This window comes from Cornus florida, unplaced genomic scaffold (genome assembly GCF_030987335.1).
Source record: "Cornus florida cultivar Cherokee Brave unplaced genomic scaffold, ASM3098733v1 CherokeeBrave_3.0.0_Hap2_Chr06, whole genome shotgun sequence".
Lineage (NCBI taxonomy): Eukaryota > Viridiplantae > Streptophyta > Magnoliopsida > Cornales > Cornaceae > Cornus > Cornus florida.
Genome location: NW_026775576.1, coordinates 59,327,023 through 59,351,519, shown reverse-complemented (window position 1 = coordinate 59,351,519; position 24,497 = coordinate 59,327,023). Strand labels below are relative to the sequence as shown.

Sequence of the window (24,497 nt, the reverse complement as noted above, 5' to 3'; positions counted from 1 at the left end):
AATGCATAGTGTATGTATGTACAAGATAGACTTTTTCATCCTGCTATATCTATATCTATATATATATATCTATACCACTCTTCCACTTTCCTTTATTCTTACTTTCTTATTCTTCTCCTCCCCACTATTCATTTTTTTTTTTTTAGGTAAATTCCTCCCCACCATTCTTCATTTCTTAGAGCTCTTCAATTTTCCTTCTATTCCTATAAAATTTATAAAATAAATAAATAAATAAATAATACCCTCTTTCAACTCTTCCAAGTAACATGGTTTTCAGGTCTAGGGATTAGTGTGTGTGAGAGGACAATGCGCAGAGATTCTAGTGGTGGTGTTGGAAGCTTTGTTTTGTGGAGTTTCAAATGAATTTTGGCTGCAAGTTGGGCGGGTTCAACCCAGCCCAGTCCCAACCCAACCTCAACCCGAATCGGGTTGGGTTGGGCCAACCCGAATTATACTGAACATGGATTATAGTCAAAACCCAGCCTGAATATTGTTAGACTGATCGGGTCGGGTTAGCGGGGTGAGTTTTTAAAAATTATTTATATTTTTGTTTGGAAAATATATATATTATATAGATATATATATATATATATTATTAAAAAACAAAAAAAAATTTAGGGCAAATCATTTCAGCCTCCCCTGTCTCATTCTCAACTCACTCTCTCTCTCTCTCTCTCTCTCTCTCTCTCCAACTTTAAACTACAAAATCTACAAGAATCAGAAGTTCAAAATCCATATATTTCAGATCTGTCTGCAAGAATCAAAAGTTCAAAATCCATATATTTCAGATCATTTCAGATTGTTCAAAAAATCAAAACCCATATGTTTCAGTTTCCATCGCCGGCTGTTCTAGTTCTTGCCGTTCGCAAGCTTCAGCCGTCTCAAGCTTGCCCCCCTCTCTCTGCAACTGCTAACTTGTATGTATGGGTTTTGTTTTTATTTTTGGAAGTGACGGCGGCGGCGGTGGATCGGCTGAGGAGAGAGAGAAAGAGAAAAAAAAAAAAAAAAAAAAAAAAAAATTAATTTAGAGAGAGAAAGAGAAAGAAGAGAGAGGAGAGAGAGAGAAAAAAAAAATTTGGGCAGAAAGAAGAAAGAAGAAAGGGAAAGAAGAGAGAGGAGAAAAAAAAAAAATTTGGGCAGAAAGAAGAAAGAAGAAAGAGAAAGAAAAGAGAGGAGAGAGAAAAAAAATTTCGGTGAGGAGAGAGAAAAGAGAAAAAAAAAAAAAAAAAATTTAAATTTTGGATTTTTGGTTGGGTTCGGGTTGAACCCGAGCCCAACCCGAATTGTCTGGGTTTTGACAAAACCCAACCCGAGTATAAACCCGATTTGTAAATTGCGTGTCCAAATTTTAAAATTTTTGGGTTAGGGTTGGGCTAAGCTGGGCTAACCCGCCCAACTTGCAACCCTAATTTTGTGAGAGTATATGAACAGTAACTGTAATGGATTTTCAATTTAAATCGATTTTTAGAATTGTTTTGGAAGTAGGACTGAGGGTGAGAGAGTTTGAAAAGTTTTTGGAAATGGGTTTGAAAAGTATTCGGTGAAATTTTTAATTTTCGGCTAAAACGTTACTGCTGCATGGGTTTGTTAACTTAATCTTGGAGTGCGACGTGACAAAACGGTGACCATGAAAATCTGAATTGGACCAACTGAGTCAACAGTAAACTAGACTGAATCCAAGTCCGACCTACCGCGCCAGATTGCCGCGTACAATTGGGTCAAAGAAAAAAACTCAAACATAAACTATGGTTTAGAAGGGACTACGTGACAAAACAGTAGCCAAGAAAAAGATAAAACGGTAGCCAAAAATGGACTAGACCAACTGTATCAACAGTGAACCGGACTGAGTCCAAGTCTTGCCAAACATCAGCTACTAACCTTTACTATTATGATATTATCCCAGCTACTATAATACTACTGGTATTTAATTAGCTTGACACGTGCAAGAAGTTAAAGAACAAGAATAAAAATTAAATTAATTTAAATATAATTATTTTATATGTAAAAAAAATACTATATATATTATTTTTATTTTTAAGTACTCATGTATTACATATGGTATGAATTCCATTTATCTTATAATTAAGTTTAGTTTTATTTATTAATTTTGTCAAAATAATTAAATCACGACTTCAAATTCATAAATAAATCGTTATAATTTATATGTTTCCATGTTCTTTAAAAATCACTAGAATGCAATAAAAAAAATCATTTTTAAATGGGGACACTCAACGTATGTTATAAATATTCATTTATTAAAAATTAAATTTATTTTTTTCGTTAATTTGTTAAAAATATAATTATATCGCAACTTAAAATTATAAATATGTTATTATTACTTGTATTAAATGAATCTTATGAAATTGAATAAAAATTATTAAAATTCCTACGAATTTATTTTTATTGAATTATATTGTAAAAATATGTATATCAGTTCATTTTGGACCATATCTTCATACGCGTGCTATACCGTCAAAATTACCTGGCTTCCTTTGACAGTAGTTCTTTAGGTGAAACTAACGGGGAGAAGAGCACATGATTATCATGAGCTCCTACTCACTTTTTTTATTTTTTGTGTTGGTACCATATGCTGTGATTTTCTCTTGATGGAAATTGTTTCTTGGGAAAAATTTCCAAGAAATAAATATATCTATTTTTTTTTTATGACAATGACATAAACATCAAATGGAAATAAATAGCCTTTTTTTTACTAATATAAATACATACATACATACATACATATATATATGGATGAAGTACAAAAAAACACTCGTAAAGTATACTTTTTGTAACACTTTTACTCCTTATTTAAAGAAGTGTTAAAAAAAAAAACACAATTATTTTTTTCATATTGTGCGAAAACATTCCTTAATTAGAAATCTAACATAAACTAATGTTACAATGCTCATTTTACCTTTTTACTCTTAAAAAAATGCACATACCAAACCTTACTCTCCACCCCCCAAACAACCACCACTGTGGAAAACCCATTTCATTTTGGTGCATTTCTTTTCCGTGAAACCCACTTCAGTTCGACAATGTGCATGTCCATGCTACCTCGGCCCACCATTGCAAAAACCCAACAACGAGCTCCTACAACTGAAATGACGGTGAAGGTGACGATGACACAACAAAGTTCCAAGACATTCACGGTTCTACATTGACCAAAGCTGAGTTCGTGAGATTGAAGCCTTCTTCATGGCCGTGGAGTGCTGCACCACCGTGGCAACTATATTGTAGCAGTGGAGTGTCGCACCGCCGTCGCTGTTGCGCATGCTCACCAGTGAAGTTGGTTGCAATCACCGGAACTATTCGGTGAAATTTTAGAGTTTGCTACTGAAAAGTTCAAGGATATCTCGAAACTCGATGAAACTGTTCTGAGGTTTGCTCCAATCATTTTCTAGCTCACATAGGTACTCGTGCTCCCATGATCGCGAGGCTAGGTCATCCAATCCACCCACTACTCCTGTTATTCTCTTCATAAAATTGTTTAAGGTTCTCTCATACAAATACACGTATGAGAAGGACAAGGGAGGATCCAGAATTGCATAATGGAGGGGCTAGTACTACTAATTTTTTTTATTATTTTTTTGAGTTGGGCTAAAATTATCTCTAGTAAAAAATAATATATGTATATTTTTTGAAGAAGGATTTATTGAACAGAAAAGTAGCTGGCAAGAACTATAAAACGTCAGCGTTTCAGTTAAATGAAAAAAAAAAAGGGAAACAATACCAATTACCATGGCAAACACTGCCTTAATGATCCAAACCGAGTTCTCTATTCTCTTCCCCTATGCGAAGAAGAAACCAGTCCACCTTGTTTTATCATACCAATCAAAGATGAGAAATCAGAATGTAAAAATGAGTAGTTTTGACATTCTGAAAATGATGAGAAAAATATATTGTGGAAAGAGAGAAGAGAAGAGAAGAGAAGAGAGGAGTTCGAGAGCCCGACATTCGATATTTTTCAACTTTGCTTCTTCTTTTCTTTTTCTTTTTTTTCTATTTTCCCTTGTCAAATCAGATTTTTGTCATCATCTTTGTTCGATCTGTGAATAATCTTTTATTTTGTTAGGCTCGTAATATATAAGGTATTGATCCAGCCCAACAACTTTGATCCATTGAACAACATACCCATTTTTATAATAATACATCCCTATTATCTAAATGAAAAGCCCAAAGACAAAATGGCCCATATTTCATTTTAAAGTCCCAAGTTCAACTAACATACCCATTAATTTTATCACATAACAAACCCTAGTCTTATATATATCATTCTCTGCAACGATACGCAGCGGCAGCACAGCCCCATTCTGCCTCTCGATTTTCATTCTTCTTCTTGTCACTCTCTGCCACGACCGGCGACGTTCTTCTTTTTTGTTACTCCCTGCAACGATCGGCGACGACCAGCCTCTCCCTTCGCCGATCCTTCAGTATTTCGTATTCTTCATTATTATGAAATTAATTGCAAAAAAATTTTTTTAATTGATACCCGACGCGTATTCTATACAGGTACGTTGCTCTTTTACAAGTATCCGTGCGTATCCGACACTTCTAGGATACTTCATAACACATTTTTAACAAGTTTGAACATTGAAATGCAACTTTTTCAACAATAATAACATAATATAATTGTTAAAAAAAAAAAAAGTTTAAATTTTATTAAATGACGGCTAAAGATGCTTATTTTATGCATTGTGAACTGAATTTCTATATTAAATTAATGATTGCATTTAGATTCATAATATTTTTAAAAAATTGACCAAAAATTAATTTATATATATATATATATATATAAACAAAAAATTTTAATTTTTTATTGCCATATCCTACCATAGCCGTATCCTATTTTTTTGAAATTTGCCATATTGCCGTGTCATATTCGTATCCCGTATTTGTATATGTACTTCCTAGGGCTTAATACATAAAGTCTCCGGGCTTTACTTTGATGACATATTGGATGCAACCTAAATCATCAAATTGAAATGTGATAAAAAGTTTTCTTCGAGTTAAATCTACTCTTGCCAATCATATTCGACTTCCCCATTAAAATACATGGGACTCCAACAAATTCATGTATCCATGCTAGTGCAAACACAAGCAAAATATGTAATCCATGTCTCATCAATGGTAATGCAATAGAGGGAAAAAGCCTGGAGGACCAAACAGAGGTTACACATAAATCTTCTATTATAATAAAGCAAAATGCAAAGGAGGAGGTTAGGTTTTATACAATACAAATAATTACAATTATAAGGGGGAAAGTTTTAGGAATAAAACTTCAGTGTTATAATGATGCAGAATGTAAGACAGGTCAGGTTTTGTAACAATACACAACACCAGAATTTACAAGTATACATATAAATGTGGAATGTAGCAAGGCAGGTTTACAAAGTTGTCCTCAAAAACTGTACAACAAAATAGAGAATTGCCAGAAACAGTGCAATTTGGTATGCGTCTCTTTGGAAGCCGTCATCTCTTTGAAAGAACTGAATCACAGAACACGACTTGGCACATCACTAAAAAGAAGAAAATAACCCTTCTACAAACAACAGAAATTCTCCAAATGGAAGGACATTAAAAAATTACTCTTCGGAAACATTTTATAACCCCAAAAATATGCAAGGATCCATTGTGATGCTGTGATGCTTCTTTTCTAACAATGTTTAATATTTACCCTTCTTTAATTTGAATGATGTTAAATAAACATGCAAGAATCTGTTATGATGCTGCAATGCTTCTTTTCTAACAATGTTTAATATTTACCCTTCTTTAATTTGAATGATGTTAAATAAACATGCAAGAATCTGTTATGATGCTGCAATGCTTCTTTTTTCGAACATATTCAATATTTAAACATCTTCATTTCGAATCATGTGAACAAAGCATGTCAAGGAAACAGCTCTTGCTTGTGCAGGACAAGTCATAGCATTAGTAATTTAGTGTGAGTTTGTTCATCACCCGCCTACCCTTCTGCTGATAATCACCCTATACCCTGATGTCCAACCTCCCTCAATCAAAAGTGCTCTGTTCGCTTATTCATCAAGCTTCTGAGATATTCTTTCAACTGAGATGGTACAAACCTGGTATAAAATGTCTGTCACTCCTTAAAGCACTCCCAGTTGGTTAATAATTCGTGCTTGGGCCCCTTAGATGCAAGGTCCTTGAGGACCATGATGGCAGAAGATCAAACCTAAATGTGTATGAGACAGGCCAACCTTTGGCAATGTCTTCTACAAAGCTTTTATACAGGAACACACATTCTCACAGTTGTCAACACAAGTTTTTACCATTGCACCAAATGATGACTTCCTAAGTATGTATTAAGAGAATATGTAAACAAAATCAATCACCAGAAAACAACTCCAATCAATCGTCACAATGCAATAATTCAGTCACTTCTAAAAATTTGAATCTGAATATGAAATGGCTCTTAAGAGGAAGTGCTAAGTAGATAAATTGAATGTTTATAATGGGGGAGGGGTGAAAATAAATTGCTTTATTTTTTAGATCTCTACTGGATCCATTCCAAAAGTTAGGCTTTATAAAGGACCAAGTATACAACCTTTCATAGACGATGTAGGATGAATCTAGACTTCACCACTTATTCTAGGCTTTACATATTTATAACACTTGTATCATTCCTATAATTAAAGCATTCTAGAATTTTAAAATAATTTCAATACTATCCCTTGACTTTGAAAATAAAAAAAAAAAAGAAGAATTTTTTTATGGCAGCAAGTTGCTCCTCAATCTTGCCAAACAATTTTCAGGCAGAAATTTCTCCAATCTCTCAGTTGCAAAAATTTCCATCACCATCTCCATTGTTTGTAGGCCTTTGCATTCTTCTAAGTGCTTTCTAATTCCTGTTTACACGAGCTTCTGATAGGTTTTCATATTTCTTGAACTTTGCATGTTTTCTTAGTTTTCTTTTCACTTGTCCTAACGGCTTAAAAAATATTTCCATGGTGAACATACTATGCCAACAGTATAATTCTTCACAAGTGACTGTGCATGAAAATTATAAATTTTCCTTCATTTCAATATCATGCAACTAAATGTGTATAATTCATTTGAGAGTTTCCTTCATGATATAAAAAAGTTCAATTTTTCACAGCCTCCAGGTCCTCACTGGAACTGTATGCCAAATTGAAATTTCAGATTTGCTGTCTTCATCAAGTTTTGATCTTTCAACATGTTCACCAAATTTAGCATTTTAAACCTTTTCCTCGTTACTTTCAATACGATTTTAGGGTGGAGGTAGCCAGCCCCAAATGGTCTTTCGACGTGTTCACCAAATTTAACATTTTTAACCTTTTCCTCATTACTTTCAATATCTTTTCTTTTTCTAATTTTTCTTCAACTACTTTTCACTTTTGCCTCTTCAATTCACCATTTGCTTTTTCTAATATTTCTCTCTTATTCCTTTTCATTTTCAAAAGGTTTTTCTTCTGAAATCTCATCTTCATTACAAGTTTCTATCCAATATCCAATGGATATGGACTAAATAAATTCATTTTTTTTTCTTCCAATAACCGACTTAGAGATTTTAAAACTTCAATTGCTTCCATACTTCTTGATGTACAGATTTCTTTGATTACTTCATTACTTGTTCTATCTTCTTATCTTGAATTCCTTTTGATATGCCAAACAATGGTAGATATAAGTTTTAGAACTCCAATATGCAGATGTAGCACTTGCTAGCTACCAAATTTTTAACATTTTCTAACTTATCTCTCTCACTGTCTTTTTTCCTGTTGCTCTTTTACAAGCCAATTGCTGGCTTCTGCTTCTCTGTCACATGTAGATTATCTCATAAAATTGAACTAAAATTATGGAGGAGAGGTGGAAGTACACTGGTCTTTTTTAATCTCTGTTGGATTCTTTCCGGAGGAGGTTCTAGTCTCTATGTTTTTCACCCCCTCACAAATAGCCCTTACAAGGCTTACCTAAAAAGGCTAACGGTACAACCTTTTATGGATGCTGTAGGACACCACTTGTGACGGTCAAACTAGGGAAAAAAATGAAAATACATGACTCCTAGGATCCCAAGCACTAGATATCTTAGATAACATTCCATGGTGTATGTTTACTGATGACATAGTTTTATTAGATACTTCTAAGGAAGCCTTTGCGACAAAGTTCGAAACATAGAGAGACTTTAGAAGCAAAAGGCCAGAAAAAACAGTAAAACCAGAACAGAATATATAAAATATAAGTTTGATCAAGTAGCAGAAGATTGTACAAAAATTACAATTCAAAACTAAAGAGTTGCTCAAAAAACTAATTTCGTTATTTAGGGTTATTACAAAAAGATGGTAAGATTGATGGTGATTAGTAAGTAGGATTGGAGCAAAGTGGATAAAGTGGAGGTAAGCTAATTGTATCTTACGTGACAAATGAATATCAAATAAATTAAAAGGAAAATTCTATAAGACGGTTATTAGGCTAACTATATTTAGGAGTAGAGTGTTAAGTGTTAACAACCATATACTATAAAAGCTTAAGAGTTAGAGAGGGTGTAACTTAAATTACTAAATCCTTCAACACGCCCCCTCACATGTGGCCTTCTTTTGATGTAACACGTGTTTCAACTTTAAATCAGGGTGACAGTGAGGTTCGAACACAAGACCTACCATTCTTTGATACCATGTGAACAACCATCTACTCTAAAAGTCTAGCAGTTAAGGATGGTGTAACTTAAATATTTAAATCTTTCAACATTAAGTACTGACAAAGAATCAAGAATGACGCAATCATGTAGTGGAAATGAGGATGCTCCAATGGATGATAGAAGAGATTAGAAGAGATAAGATTAGTAAGCAAGCAAAAAACTAGGAATAACACGTATTAATGATAAAATTAGACTTAAGTGGTATAGTCATATACAACATAGATTTGAAGACACACCGGTTGGAAGATGATGAATGATTTTTAAAAAGTTTAAATATTAGATGAGACATAGTGTATAGTAGTAAAGAATGGAGAAAGAGAATTCATGTGCCCAAATGGATCCATATGGGATAAAGGTGATGATCATGATGATATCACACTCTATGGAACGTTAATTTTTCAAAATTACTTTCCAACACTTTCTTGCATTCGGAAGAGAGTTTCCAACCTAAGATTCTAAGACCCCATTTATATTTTAGATTGCCCACATGTAAATGTCGCCTTTATTAACACAGCTATTTATTTATTTATTTCCGGAAGACTTGAAAGAAGAACCTAATAGATAGATTTCTATATCATTTCAACAAAAACAATCACCAAATATGTTGTACAAGAAGAAAGAAGGAAAGGGTGAAGAAAAAGAAAAGAAACAAAAAAAAGTTACCTTTGTTGGATCACCAGAAGGGTCAGGATAAATCTCCATGTTCTCTTTTTCCGTTGAAAGACGGCTTGTCATGTTCTTAACAAAGTCAGCAACGTCTTTTCCAGCCTGAATTGTAGCAAATAGGCGGCGTGATGTCCAGAAATAAGCCTGAGCAATGGCTGATGATGCCGATAAATCCCAAAACTCTTCATGCTCAATCACTTGGCCACTAATTTGGTTGAGGGTGAATTGAGAATTAACTTTAACTATCAAATCTCCTCCTATACTAGCAAGAAAAGATTTAGGCTTCCCTTTCATTGTCCACTTGATACTCAGCAAACTGGTTGACAACATCACCATTTCCTGCACACTCTGTTAACCAGAAAATTAAAATAAACTTTAGATATTGAATTTTGATGTGAGATAGCTAAATTTACGGGAATGATCACTATAGATGAAAGAATAATGGAGTCAAAGACATAATTTTCAAAAAAGAAAAGAACAGAAAAGAAAAGAAAACTTCTTTATGATAATCCCCCAATTCGAGGTGATAGGAGAGATGAAAGACTGGACATAGATTTAACCTCACAAATCTTTTATGGCACGAAGGGGTTCCCCTCAGATTGGAAATAAGATGGATATAAAATAAACTGTAAACTGGTGTCCTCTACTCATTTCAAGACTTGTAAAAATTTGTTGACAGTATGTGGATCAGTTCAAATAGAAAAAGCAAAGCGGCCTATGCCTGCTGCCTACCACTGCAGCAAACACACACATGCAAATCTTGAATACTGTTGTTGCGGATGTGAAGAAAAAGAAGAATGGATACACGGCACAGTTGTAGTTAACATTAAAAAAAAAAAAAAAAAAAAAAAAATTGAAAATTGCAATGAAAAGAAAAGGATGAAGTAAATATAGATTCCTCACCACGGTGGGTTTTTCAAGAGCAACAGTTGCCCATAATTGTCTCTTGTACTTCTCACGACCAGTAAATCTTCTAACTGGATCCTGCAATTAGTACCGTGACAGAAATGATAACAGCAAATGAGGACTTAAATTCCAAAAAAACAGTATAAGCAAACTAGCAGCCAACAATATCAATGGGATGCAAATTAAGTTTACCAAAACTTTTTTCTTGTCATTGGTACACATCTAAACAAAATTTAGGCCAATTAATGCTAACAAAAGGTTCCCTTTTAATCATATCAAGGATGTCAACAAAAATAAACATTGCACTGAAAGTTAAGCTTTTTCACCACATGTATAGAAGACAAACTCATCTTGACATAACACTAAAAATAGAAGGAAAAGGGAAAAAGAGGAAAAAACAGGAAGTCAAATATTTGTCTAACCAAGTGGCTTTAGAGCCCAGGTCCATTAATTTGACATGAAGAATCTTATTTGTTACCCATTTCACAAATCTGTGCCCATTCAAATATCTCTGTTAAGTGTCTCTGGCACCCAGATTCTACAAATCAAGACTCGTCCAACCACCACAATATCTGAATCACTAGTATTTGGACAATGATGAAGAACCATTGCAGAAATTTCCTAAGTTCAGGAGAGCTAAAATGATTCCCTTATAACCAACATTTAAATAGATGGCCTAACAAAGAGAATGCAATGTTTAAACTCTTTAAATGCCCCTAGAACCAATCTGGCCTTGACTTCCAAGAGAGTGCCCACCAAAGTTAATCTCACTTATCCCTATGACCTTGTACCAGTAAAACATAATTCAAATATATATATATATATATTAATAAGAAAAAAATTCAGAAAGCTAACTTAAAGCATTCCATGCACAAAGCAGTGAGGTCACTGCTCAATTTTAGTCATCAACATTCGTAAACCAACATCATAAAGATATTGTTTAGTAAGCTTAAGAAAAAATATGCATAAATACCTTGTACTTGACAGAAACAGCAAAGGTTCCAAGGGCACGATTCCCTTCCCGAAGCTCTAGGATGTCCCGTGCAAGTTGCCTCGCTGTAGCTTCTACAGACGGGCTGCTAATGCATTCAAACTCATTGCAAAGCTCACCAAAATCCAGACTGTCAACAATCTTATCAGCCTCTGATCTTTCAGTGGTGGGATCAGGACGCAACTCACTCCTATTAGAATCATTGGTAACTGCAAATGTATTGGTTGCAAATCAATTAAATGTTATTATGACGATAAGTTCGATGATCAATCAATCAAAAGAATCAATATGGTCCAAGAGAATATACACATCAATAGTATCAATATACTTGTTATTCCATCCTCCATATTAGGTTTTGAACCCTCGCCTTCCCCGTGGGAAGGATAAGTAATTCCACTCGGACCGGTGGTATTTTCCAAATCAAATTTGAACCAATAGAGAGTATAAGGGGCTTTCCTCATTTGGTTCTCTCCTTTCTTAGAAGTGATCAATAAAATAACTTGAAAAATTAAATAAAAAAGAAGGAATCATTGAATGTAAACCTTGCAATGAAATATGGAGGCTGCAAAGCAATGAAAAGAATCTTTTAGTTCATTGCAAGAGGTGTCAACTGAAAAGCTACCAAGTTATAAATCCTCCAGGTATTAGAAAATTTGGAATCTTGAAACAAGAGGCAAATGCTTTGGACATCATCATTGCATTTGGCATACTAAGTAGAAATTAAATTTATAGCTTGGCTTTTCAAGATTGAGAAACATGGGTCTGAGTAAAAAAAAACAGCCACTACATGAAAACATTACTAAATTTAAGTCAATAGCCAGTCCACCTTTCTCAACACCCCCATATTGGTAGGACTAACACTGCCAATGACTTTTAGGTATTTCTTTCGTCAATTTGTTCAAAATCTTACTAAAAAGTGACGTAGAAAAAGAGAATTAAGGAGAAGATATAATCAAGCATACTTATTCAGTTATTTATACGATAAAATATTGTATTTTATTTTTTTTGATAGGTAAAGATGTACTAAAGAGTGTTCAAAAGGAGAAAACATCCAAGTACAACAAGCCAAACGTGAGAAAGGAAGAAATACAGAAGAACATAAACAAGTGGATTAAGGACCCAAGGATCCTAACAAAAACATTTTATTTTTTATATTGCAACCAAACCCCTTCGCGCTATGAGGAATCTTGGACTCCCGACCCTTTTCAGCTAAAGTCTAGTAGCTTAACCCCCATACCACTTGAGTCCTTGACCAGTAGATCATTGCCTTCATTGGTTATTCTTATATACTTAATACCATCACTTTTGAGTCTTACAGCTTTATAATAGCATTATACACCTGCTACAATCTAATTGCTAAGAAATTCATTGTTCAAATTGGCTCCTAACAGAATATCTTCAACCTCATTCTTCTTCACAACCCATAGTACCACAATTACTGATACATTTAAACATTTATTTTTCTCTGAAGTTCTGTTGTTTAAACAAGGAACAGGGAAGAGGAATCGGCTCATTTTCGTGACGTATGGTTATGCCATGCAATTGAATGGTTCCATTTTGTTTACGATGAAATTGAACCTAAAATTTTAATGCCATATATGAGGCCACAATACAAAAAGAAAAAAGGAAGGCAGTCCTCACCCCAAATGAAAGGAGAAATACACTTCATAGTTATCACTGATGTCATGGAATTTATAAATTGACTCTCATATATGCAATCAATACCCACACTTGAGCCCGATACAAGCAATACCTATGGCATTATTTAACATTAGGATGTTTTCATAGTTGAACGAACATTACCACACTTGGCAGCCCAAGTATCACCAAACAATGGCCTCTTTCGTAGATTGATACATTCAGTTAAATGCAACAGAGTCATGTAACATCCGGCAGGACCGGCACCCTCAAATATTATTGAGAAAGCAAATGAATTCACTTTGAAAAACATTGAAGCTATGTTTTGGGAGCACCCAATCGGCACCTTGGAATTGGAATCAAAGATGCTCCCAAATGCTACACTGATTGTCAATTTTCATGGCACGTCCAAGTCTTCTAGCATGATGAATTGATTGTGCTTCGTTATACATATATATATACACACACATACATACTACACCAATTGGCTGCTACCATGTAAATAATATATTACGTTACATTGTTCAGTAATGATTGACAAAGATGATTAGCAGATGAAGCGTTCATATATATGGCTGAAGAGGAATTTTTTTTTTATATATATATATGTAAGGCACATTTTGATTAGAAATCATAGGGAAAAGGGTAGTGAGCTGTGTCAGTTCTCAGTCAGGAAAACCCAATAAAGAGGAATACTTGAAAATTAAGTGGAAAAAGAGAAACCTCGTAATGAAGATGAGCGGTAATGGGGAGAGGAGGAAGAAGTGAAGCGGCCAAAGAGTCTGCTGGTCCTCCTCCTCCTACTACGGCGGAGATTGACGGTGGCAATGGGGGAGGCTGAAGCAGTGGCCAGAGCAGAGGAAGCAGTGGCAGCTGAAACGCTCATCTCTTACCCCCATTATGCCAAACGTTTGGATTGAGCTCACCCCTCTTTTCATTTCCCCTCTCTCCTCTCTCCTCTCTAACTCTTGGATAAGGTTTTTTCGTTTTGGATTTGTGCCATGTGGTGTGTTTGCTGGACTAGATCCTTCCATGTCAAGTGGGACCCGCTATCACCTGTTTGGAGGACGATGTCATGGCAAATCCCAATCGGTAAAATTAATAAAACACTCCCATTTTAATATTTTTATTTAATCATTTTTGTGCATGCGAAATTTCATCAAATTTATTTTAAGAAACTCAAAATTACTGCACTAGTTCAATTCATTTTAATATTTTTATTAATTATTTTTATTCATGAGCAATTTTATTAAATTTATTTTAAAAAATTTGAAATTATTGTATAATATTACACCACTAACTTTTGATAGTTCAATTCAATTCAGACCATTGAATTAAGAAAATGAGCCGATAAAAGTATAATAATATTATTGTATTAAAAGGAAGATTGGACTCTACCACCAAACAAACAAAAAAACTTAATAAATTTTAAAATTTCAACCTTTCATTTTATTTTATTTCGAAATCCATTGGGTCACATTAAATTCAAACTTGTTTTTGAGATTTCGCGGGGGTCATTTTCTTAGTTTTCTAAGGTATAATGTATTTTGTGTATAAAATAATTTGAGAATTTGTTGTTTTAAGAGGTTTTATGAACAACTATTTTCTAACTATTGAGTTAAAAGTTTATGTTTTGAGTTTAAACTAATTTAATGGAACTAAACCAACATATGTGTGATCCTGTAGATATATATATTTTTTTAAGAAGTTTTTCATGTATACAAGAGAATGCTAAAAGGTGTTGCCTTTTTCTTTTTCTTTTTCTTTTTTTTGTATGAGTTCCTCGGCCTTTCTCTCCCTCCCTCCCTTCCTTTTTAGTCGTTTTCGATTGATTTTAAAAATATCTTTCACGTTTAATGAATTTAGTGGAAAAATAAACTTGAACACTGAAATAAATTATTACGATGAAACCAAGTTTTGTTTTTGATGAAAATTTTAAAAAGATAAAATCGATTTGAGAATGTAAATAAATAGACTTAAAGATTCGCATAAGATAAAACGACTAAATAAAGAAAGATATTACATATCATGAAATATTACATATCATGAACATGATTGGTGAAAAGAAGTGAATAGATAATTTTGGATGTTCAGAGCAAATGCCCTTAGACTATTCCCGATTGCTCATCACTTCAGCTGAATATTCCCTTTGACCAAACAATTGTTGACTCATGGAGTCTCATCACAATCATATAGAAAGATATTTCTGTAATTATTTCCTAGGAAATCAACATTTTCCTACAAAACAAAACAAAGGAAAAAGAAAATAAAATATTTCCTATGATTGAAATCTCTGACAGAGACTCTCAGGCTAATGTAAATTTTATTTTATTTTTTACTTTTTTTGATAATAAAAATGAAGACTCAAAGAAAAGAAAATTGATTTGAAGATTGATAAAAGAAGATATAATGAATGGATAACGAAAATATGAAGGAAGAAGATAAAATAAATAGATAACAAAATAGTGTTACATGTCATTGAACATGATTGGCGAAAAGAAGTGAATTGATAATTTTGGGTATTCATACATAATGCCATTAGACTATTCTCAATTTCTCATCACTTCAGCCGAATGTTCCCTTTGACCAAATAATTGTTGACTCGTGGAGTCTCATCACAATCATATAGAAAGAAAAATTATTTCTGTAATTATTTCCTAGGAAATGAACATTTTCCTACAAAACAAAGGAAAAAGAAAATAAAATATTTCCTATTGATTAAAATCTCTTACAGAGACTCCCAGGAATGGGAGAAGGATTCTAAAGATTGGACACACTGTCACAACACATACAAAAATGATCCTAACAATCTTAATTATGATTTGCCGTATAATTCGATACGCAATTTTTTTTTTTTTCAAATTCAATACGCAACCTATACTAATTTTGTCCGAATCCATTACACCACAATCACGACCGATACTGCGAACCATGATCTTGATATAGTCAAACAACCTATGCCACTACTTAGCTTACCAAATCCCAGCCTTTCAGATAGCTCCATCAATCTGTTTCCTTTTCAAATTAGCAACCAGAGAACTGTGCATCTTAACTTTATGATGCAACTTGCTACCGTTTTATCATCAATGAAAACAACTAAAACCACTAGAGAGAGTGAGAGAGAGGGGGGAGAGTAAAAAAAATCAACAAATCTTTCAAGTTGGAAAAAAAAGGAAGCCTCATAACCACAGAATATTATCAACAGAATAAACAACAGCAAATCATAAAGAAAATTTAAGACAAAGAATGGGGCCAAAAAAATGGACAACTGGATTCTACAAAAGTCCAATTCTACCCACACTAGATAGAGAGGATGATTTCCCAGACACACTAATATAGCCGGGCCCACCCTGGACCACAATAAACATCAATGGCCCTACATAGTTTTCCCAGTGTGTAGAGACAAGAAATCATAAACAGAGACAAAAGCCTAAACAAAAATATGAAGAAAAAAAAAGGAATTTTGATGAGCAAATCAAAGCCAAACTAAATCATCTGCCCTTCATTATTTCCGAGACTGATTCTAGTCTTCTTTCCCAGGCACAAACCTCGGCAATGTCAATAGTGTGTTTATACGAGACACTCCTTCAAGAGCGTACCAATCTTTCCCTGACTCGGTATGGACTTCTTCCTCGTGGTTTGAGGCTTCGTCTTTCCTTTGTTCTGAAATGACCCCATTATCAGTTTGAACAGTTCCAGAACAATCCAGTCCAGTAAGGCCAGAGGGATCTTCCTTCTCATTGCCAATGCCAACTTGTTCCACTGAAACCATATTGGAAGCAGTAGAAAAATTGTTTGGACTCGAATCAAGGAAGAGGCAAACCACAGCACAGTCGTCAACTTTAGAAGTTGGGTATTTGTACCTCCAAGCTCGGACAGCAGACTCAACCACCGCTCTAGCCGCATTGGAACGTGCTGGGGCAGAAGCTACAATGTCTACCACTTCTTTGTTTGAGAGCACATCCCAAATCTGTGATAAATTCAATACAAACTTAAGACCAGGAGAAAAGGGCTATATCAACTCAAAATGCAGATGGTTTAAGAATTTAAGTTGGGTATCTTACCCCATCTGTAGCCAAGACTACAAACTCATCCTTCTCCGAAATACGTCGATGAGAAATTTCAGGCACAGAGATGAGACCAAAATCCTTGAGACAAAAATCTCCAAAAGCACGGGCCATGGCAAGACCAGGGGAGTCGTAGTTCGGCAGCCAAATTCGAGAAACTTCAGGTTCATCCCGAAGGGAAAAAACACGCCCTTTACATTTTCGGATCCTCTCCGCTTCCGCTACAAGGTTACAAGAAGGAAGAAGTTAATAAGTAGATAGAGTATGAAGAAAAGTTCAAGCCCAAGTTTGATTACAAAAATCTTTGTTTCGCATTCCTCATTTAGGATTGAGGATCAAGGAAAAACATTTCACACTAAGAAACCATCACTTAAAGCAATATTTGGCACCAGTTTGTGGTAGTTAATAATTGACATTAATTTTAATAAGACAGCATAACCTAATTTCTCTAGAATCTTGTCCATGTTCGTCATCATTGTCACCGGCACCATATAAGTACCATGCCAACTGCTTATAGCCAACTTCAAGACTCCTGTTTTCCAGTCCAAATCAACTAAAATATATCATCTATAAAATTCATGAGCCTTACACATACAATCACCTTACAACATTTCCAAAATTGCCCCCCTAAGCCCTTTTCCTCGTTTATAAACCAAAGTTTTAATCTGAAGTCTGTACAATGTACAATTTCCCTTGTGAACATATTGCAAGACAACCAAAACAATTTTACTTGGCTTCCCTTATGCTGTCACGTGCTTAATATAGTCTCCGGTTTTCTGTGATTTTTTATTTTGACTTCTTTAACATGCCAAGCCTCACCACAATTGCATGGTTTTCCTAATGTTATCACCTACTCGAGCTACTCTTCAATCGTATTAATTCTTTATTTTAATTGTTGTTATCGTGCCACCCCTTCTGCTACAATATAATCATCCATATTTAATTTTAAATGCCTTCATTAATCTTCCTACTTCAGATTCAATAATCACAGCTAACCTGTTGTTGTTTACAATTATTTTAATCAACTTACAAATTTTGTAATGCCAAATAACATGCAGGAGAAATATTAGCCGACATAAGCATCCACTGACTAGTTAGTCTAGTTTGATAGGTTGTCTTGTCTCAGTTACACCACACTGAGCTCTGTTTCCACACCAAGCCATTCACAATATAGTACAGAATGAAAATGGGATAAGGACAATGTTAAAGAGATTTAATGATATCTGAAAGGACAAAAAGTAAAAAATAACATTCAGAATCTTGCCAATCAATGACAAATTGAACCTACAAGATATACAAATATAAGTGTGTAAACAAAATTTCTGGTATTTGTTCTCATCAGTAAAGTGCAATTGTGACTATATGCCAAGGTTATGCAAAGCAACTGACCAAGGTGATGCCAAGGCAGACCCTGAAACAATTGAAGGATTCCATGGTTTTCCTGTTATAGTCTATCTTAGGAGAGCTCTCTTTTTAATCTGGATTCAGAAGGCTAAAAATTGCAAGCAAAACAATGACAAGAATAACTTGAAGAATGGTGTCTGGGTGGTCTTCATATCTAATATAAAAAAATTTGACAAGGCAAACACCGGTCCATACTTCAGAAAGCACATAATCATGCATTAGACAGTGTGCTTGTACATTTGTATTTATATATTCTCAACAATGTACATCCGCTGCTAAGTGTTTCCGGTCATACAAGTCTAGGTTCACATATGTAAATATGAAGTTGCATAAATGTAACTTCATCATATAATTAAGATCCAGAGAAGAAGCTAGGAAAAATATGACATGTGTGATATATATACACACATACATATACAGATAGGAGAGATACCTGGAAGATTTGGTTTTAGATCCACCGTCAACTGAACTGCCACAAGAGAATCATCTTTATCTCTCGTACCCAATACAGCTCTAGAGTCACCAACATTTCCAATCACAACATCCTGACCCTGTACAACAGAGTCAATACTTTCATGGTTCAGAAGAAAATATCATAACATCATATTGGAATCAAATTTTAATTTTTATCAGTCAAAATACCTGTTTCACCAGTATTACTGCTGTAGTCCCACTGCAGAAGCAATCAATATTCGTGTACATTCTCAGTTCCTTGTCCATAACTTTAAAAGCTTTCAGAAATGACTCTTTCAGTGTCTGAAATATCTCCGGGTGCTTTTCTTTTTCTTCAACATCAATGGAGGCCTTGGATTCCGCATCAGAAGATACAAAGGAAGTACCTTCAGAGTTCATGCTACCTGTGTTATTAAGGTTGATCTTTTTGAGGACATCATCGCTCTTTATATTAACTTCCCAGTGTGCACTTAATTTCAAGGGCAGAGAATCTCTCACTCTCTTTGCAACCATATGACCATAGGGACCGTGGCCATCAAAAACACCACAAAAGATACTGTCTGTCCTTGAACCAAAATTCTGAAATCCAATTTTCACAATTAGAAAATAAAACTTTATCTTGCAAGCAAGATGAGCGAATAGTAATACTGGAACTAAGGAGAAAAAAGAAGTAGGACAAGATGGTGAGACAAGCACACATTCATCTGTAATTCTGTATAGATATCATCATCTACATCCAGAAAGCCGTATGCTTTGGAAGAAGCTTGTACAGTTTGGGAAGGGGTTTTGATTGATCAAAAAGAAGAATCTACTTCAACCTACATGCCCTTAGGCACGGCCATATGTTGGAGAATATCATAACATAGAAATCACTTTGGAAAGGGAGGACAATTAGCTAGAGCAGCTAAAAAAAGAAAAGAGAATACTTCGTTGGTGTTAACTGTGTGTCCAAGAAATTGTGAAGATAAAGACAGCTTTTGTGAACATCCAGCTTCAAAAATGTGCACAAACTAATGAGACTGAGGATTTACAAATAATAATAATAATAATAATAATTTATCTGACATTTCCCTTTAGTAGAATTTAATCAACTCTACATCTTTTTAGTCTACATTCCTATAAGTTTTTTTACACACAAAAAAAAAAAAAAAAAAAAAAAAAAAAAAAAAAAAAGAAGAAAAAAGAAAAGAAAAAAGGGCATTATTCATCTTTGAAACTTATTCATCTATAAGGCTTCCAATATTTCTACATATCTTTAATGCACAATCCAAGTTGATGTGCCATTATATAACTCAGCGCAACTCAACAAAAAGGAATGTTTTGAACACTCGTAAAAATTAACAACAATAACTTTGTGATTATAGAACCTTGAGTTATATGATGATGAAGGTGGGCCGATTCTTTCTTTGCTCAGACACAAACATATGAGCAAAAAAATAGGATAGACACAAAATTGAAGTTCAATTTTGCACTTTGAAGGCATATTTGGCAAAACAACTGAAAAAAATAGGAGAAATTATTACATGTCCCGGGCCAATCACTAGCCGACACGCAAGCAAATGTGTTAGTTTTGTGTCAACTTTATTCACCTTTTTGCATGCATGTAAACTAGTGATTGGTCGGGATCAATGGTCACGGGGCCGTGTAATAATTCCTCGAAAAAATAGATAGTATCCTGAAAGAAAAATAAGACAATAAGTGCAACTAATTTAAAAAAAAAAAAATTCTTGATGATACAACTGTATAAGAAAAAAAGATAAAAGAATAAGATAGTATGTTGCTTGAATACTTGCAAAGGTTGATAAGAGATTGAATTAGATTTGAAATATCAGTAAACTGACATCAAAAGCTACAAATAATTGCAAGCCATTAGTCAACATAACAGTAATTTTGGGGTAAAGACAGGTATGAAACTTTGTGGTCAGTAATATTAACACCATGGAAAATTCTAAAATGCTTCGTAACAAAAGAATAAAAATCCTAGACAAGGTTAGTCCCTCAAGTTCTGTGTAGGCCGCACCAATTGCAAAGAAAATTTAATCTCTCACACCCAAGCAGCACAGTATATGTAAATCTAGCAATCATCAAGAATCACCATTTGGATAAAATCATGCATAATAAGAAGGGGTGACAAAAAGCTAACCTCCCAAACAATCATAGCATCTTGATTGGTCCCTTTTCTGCCTTGCTGAGTAAAGAGTGACGCGACTTCGCTAGACCCATTCAAGAACAATCGGCCCTGAATTCTATGCAGCTGTTCTTCCCTCCTATGGTCAAATGAAGAACTTCGAGACCCCGGTCTTTTCCTTGAGCTCTTCCTCTTCTTCAGCCCCAGGGCAGGAGAACTGGGGAGAGGACTCCTGCCTTCAGCAGACAAGCAGGACCCCATCCTGAGGGCCCTGATAATATTCAGTAGGCAATCCAGACCAGCCACACAATCACACCCTCTAATTTCAGTAGAGGGAGCCGTCGCAACAATGCCAACAAAATCCTTTATAAACCCTTTGAATTTCACAGCCTAATTGTCAAATAGAACACCAATTCAATCAAATAAACAGATTCTGAAATGATCTAGTTACACACGCCTGAACTCAATCCCCAAATCATTCAACCCAGAACAATTTTAATAGCCTGACAAGGATTGAAACACACACTACATAATTATTCCAATCACCACCAACTTTTTTGCCCTTTTCAGTTCAATAATCACAACGATATTATAAAGTCAAAAAGACACAGAGCATAAAGAGCATACACACACACACACACATATATGTCTATTGAAACTCTGCCTTTTCTATTTTGTAATTGCAGAATCCAATTGCTTTGTCTCTCTCTTCCCACTTGCGAAAATCCCCTTCAATGGACGCAAACCGAAATGAGAATACCAAACCTCAAAAACCACGGAATCAACGAACCTTTAAGCAAACCCTCCCTTTGCTTGCACGCATAATCAATCACTCGAACTTAATTTGCAAACTCACACAAAATCCCAAATTCTTCGTCAAATTCGACAAATAAAACTTCAAAATGAAACCAGAGCACCAGATCCAACTCGAATCAATCCACAAAACAACACACAATCGTATCGAAATATGCACATACCCTAGTAGAAAAGAAAGGCTGAGATCGAGCGAGGGAAACGCGGCGATGGAGTACAGGGGAGTTTTTAGAGAGAGAAAGTAGAGAGATAAAGTGGCAGAGAAAGGCAGCTTCTTTCTCTCCCTGTTTTGTGTGAATTGAATTGAATCGTCCTAGACCATGCCCGTCTCTTTCAAAATTTGAGATCCTAATAGCAACAACTATATAACAAATACTAACAGATTATTGCTATTATCTTCGCAAGATTAACCAGAAAACAAAAAAAGGAAACCCTATAAATTACGTAGGATTGAAATGAATATATATACTATTATATATGCAAGTGTGTGTGTGTGTGTGTGTGTGTATATATATATACGTATGAGAAGTGGATGAGAAGGCTGTAGCTTTGAAGGGCTTTGAGCTTGACTTGACCTGATGGTGTGGATGATTGTGATTCTATTACTCCTTTTTTTGTCCCTTTTGATTTTGATTTATTTTCTCTCTTCTTCCATTTTCATCCTTTTCTGGTAAGTTTCACTCTCTTTACCCTCACCACAGTTCTCTCTCTCTTCTTCCATTTGCGTCCCTTTCAACATTGCTCTTCCTTGAAAAACAAATTTATATTTTTATAGTATTGAAAAATAAAAGTGAGTATAGTATTTTGTTAAAAAATTCTTATTTTGAAATTAAATTGTCTTTTATAATTTTCTCATAATAATTTTTTATTTTAATTGTGTGTGGTAAATTATATATATATATATATATATATTAGAGGACAATTATTAGATAATCGAATCCTGAATTATTCATATTGTGAATACATTGCCAAAAGAGGATAGCAGTTAATTATAAGTTGTCTAAAAACTTAAATTAGGATTTTATATATATGTGTGTGTGTGTGTGTGTGTGTGTGTGGAGCCTTATGCACTTGAAACAACCTAATCCGAAAATGGATAAGACTGCATACATTTTTATTTTTCTCTTTTATCTTAGAACTGACAACAAAATCACTGCAAAGAGTTTACTTATATATATATATATATATATATATATATATATCGGATTGAAAAGTTTCAAATTCGCCATCGATATGTTATCCCACAGATCGGATCTATTAAATGACAAATCGAATCGAATTGAATTTGCGAACTAAAGTTTTTTTTATACAGTCCAATATTATTTATTTTTTAACCATAACCCAATAGATAAAATTTATATTTGTTACCATTAATTTTTATATTTAACTAATATATTTATAAAGTCCATTAAATAATCATCAATTAATTATTTATATTTTTTAAATAGATATATATATATATATATATATATATATCACGAATCGAATTTTAAACAGTCTTATCCGTGAGTTACAAATTTAATTGATTCAATTCGCCACCTATTTTTGTGTAACAATTGAATTTATACATATAAAACTGGATTGGATTGGATCGGATCGAATTCGCAACCCCTAATACTATGTCATTAATTTTTTGTCAATATGTGTCGCTGTTATCTTTTTGTTTACAAGCTTGAATCTATACCGTCATAATTTTGTAAATACTTTAGGTAAAGAGTTTTCAATGTGAATTGAAAATGACAGCTGGGATGCAAAATTCAAGATTTCTTGTCATTTTCTTAACAATTTCATTAAATAAGAATTACATGTTTTGTGCCACAATTTCCGTTGGCTTCATTCTCAAAAGACTCTAAAGCATGACAGTTTTAAATTGTTTTTAACAATTCAATATTGATAATTATATTTGTCAATAAATTCACACAACATTTTATAGAGCCTCCATCTTCTATATTGAAATGACAAATCACACCTTACCATTAGATCGAGTGATAAGAAAACTATCTTCAAAGGTTTGATGCTTAGTTGACCCTATTCAACTAGGATTATCAATGAAAGTGTTCCAAGTTACTATTAAAGAACTGTTTTTACTATCTATATTGGTGTCAAAGATGGCCAAGTTAGCACAATTCAACTTTTCCCAAAGATGACCAAAGGCCCCTAGTTTAATCATATGATCTGGCCTCTTTAAAATGGAGGAGGTAAAGAGTTCGAGCAGGGACATAGAGTGAATAATTAATGAATAATGAATATGTATTTGTTTTTAACATTTTTTAATTTTTAAAAAAAAGGTAATTTCAAAAGTGTGGACTTTTTATATTTTTTACTTTAAGATCGGTTGGAAAAACCTTTGGCATCCTTGCATTCGTAAATAAGTTAGGGAGTACGGACACTTCTACAAAGTCTGATTACTTATATCGTATTTGTATCGAATACCGACACTATTCGAATACTCGCAGATACGTATCTGATACTTTTTAAACGTATTTATAATTTTAAATTATATGTAGTATATTTTTATTTTTAACACATAACCGATACTTCTCATATACTTCGACCACGTATTTGATACTGTTCTTGGGATGGAGGAAGTACTTTTCAAATAATTCAAAACACATTTTAAACAATTTTTGAGCTTAAAATGTAACTTTTTCAACAGTAATATGATAATATAATTGTTAAGAGAAGTTCAAAATATATGATTAGGTATACTTGTATTATGTTTTGTGAAACGAAAGAGTATCTTATATTAATGATTGT

The 24,497-nt window shown here is 34.0% G+C and overlaps 2 protein-coding genes across 2 annotated transcripts; both read right to left on the bottom strand.

Moving 5' to 3' along the window:
• Positions 1-5,265: 5,265 nt before the first annotated feature.
• On the bottom strand, positions 5,266-13,796 carry LOC132311621 (uncharacterized). The gene is made up of 5 exons (XM_059809621.1): positions 13,599-13,796; positions 11,220-11,446; positions 10,244-10,324; positions 9,338-9,688; positions 5,266-5,489 (listed from the first exon to the last, which is right to left on the bottom strand). The coding sequence occupies exons 1-5, from the start codon at positions 13,759-13,761 to the stop codon at positions 5,388-5,390; spliced, it is 924 nt and encodes a 307-aa protein (XP_059665604.1). The 5' UTR covers positions 13,762-13,796; the 3' UTR covers positions 5,266-5,387.
• A 2,261-nt stretch (positions 13,797-16,057) lies between these two features.
• LOC132311620 (probable protein phosphatase 2C 33) lies at positions 16,058-22,226 on the bottom strand. The gene is made up of 5 exons (XM_059809619.1): positions 20,943-22,226; positions 18,989-19,378; positions 18,780-18,897; positions 16,940-17,163; positions 16,058-16,845 (listed from the first exon to the last, which is right to left on the bottom strand). Exons 1-5 carry the CDS (start codon positions 21,186-21,188, stop codon positions 16,399-16,401), a joined length of 1,425 nt encoding a protein of 474 aa, XP_059665602.1. The 5' UTR covers positions 21,189-22,226; the 3' UTR covers positions 16,058-16,398.
• Between the last annotated feature and the right edge of the window lie 2,271 nt (positions 22,227-24,497).

Coding starts and splice junctions, on each gene's coding strand:
- LOC132311620 (XM_059809619.1), bottom strand. CDS start 21,188: ATGGGGTCCTGCTTGTCTGCTGAAGGCAGGAGTCCTCTCCCCAGTTCT. Junction 17,164..18,779: donor TCTAAAACCAAATCTTCCAG/GTATCTCTCCTA, acceptor GTAACCTTGTAG/CGGAAGCGGAGAGGATCCGA. Junction 16,846..16,939: donor TAGTCTTGGCTACAGATGGG/GTAAGATACCCA, acceptor AATTTATCACAG/ATTTGGGATGTGCTCTCAAA.
- LOC132311621 (XM_059809621.1), bottom strand. CDS start 13,761: ATGAGCGTTTCAGCTGCCACTGCTTCCTCTGCTCTGGCCACTGCTTCA. Junction 10,325..11,219: donor CTGTTTCTGTCAAGTACAAG/GTATTTATGCAT, acceptor TACTAATTGCAG/GATCCAGTTAGAAGATTTAC. Junction 5,490..9,337: donor CTTCTGGTGATCCAACAAAG/GTAACTTTTTTT, acceptor TCTGTGATTCAG/TTCTTTCAAAGAGATGACGG.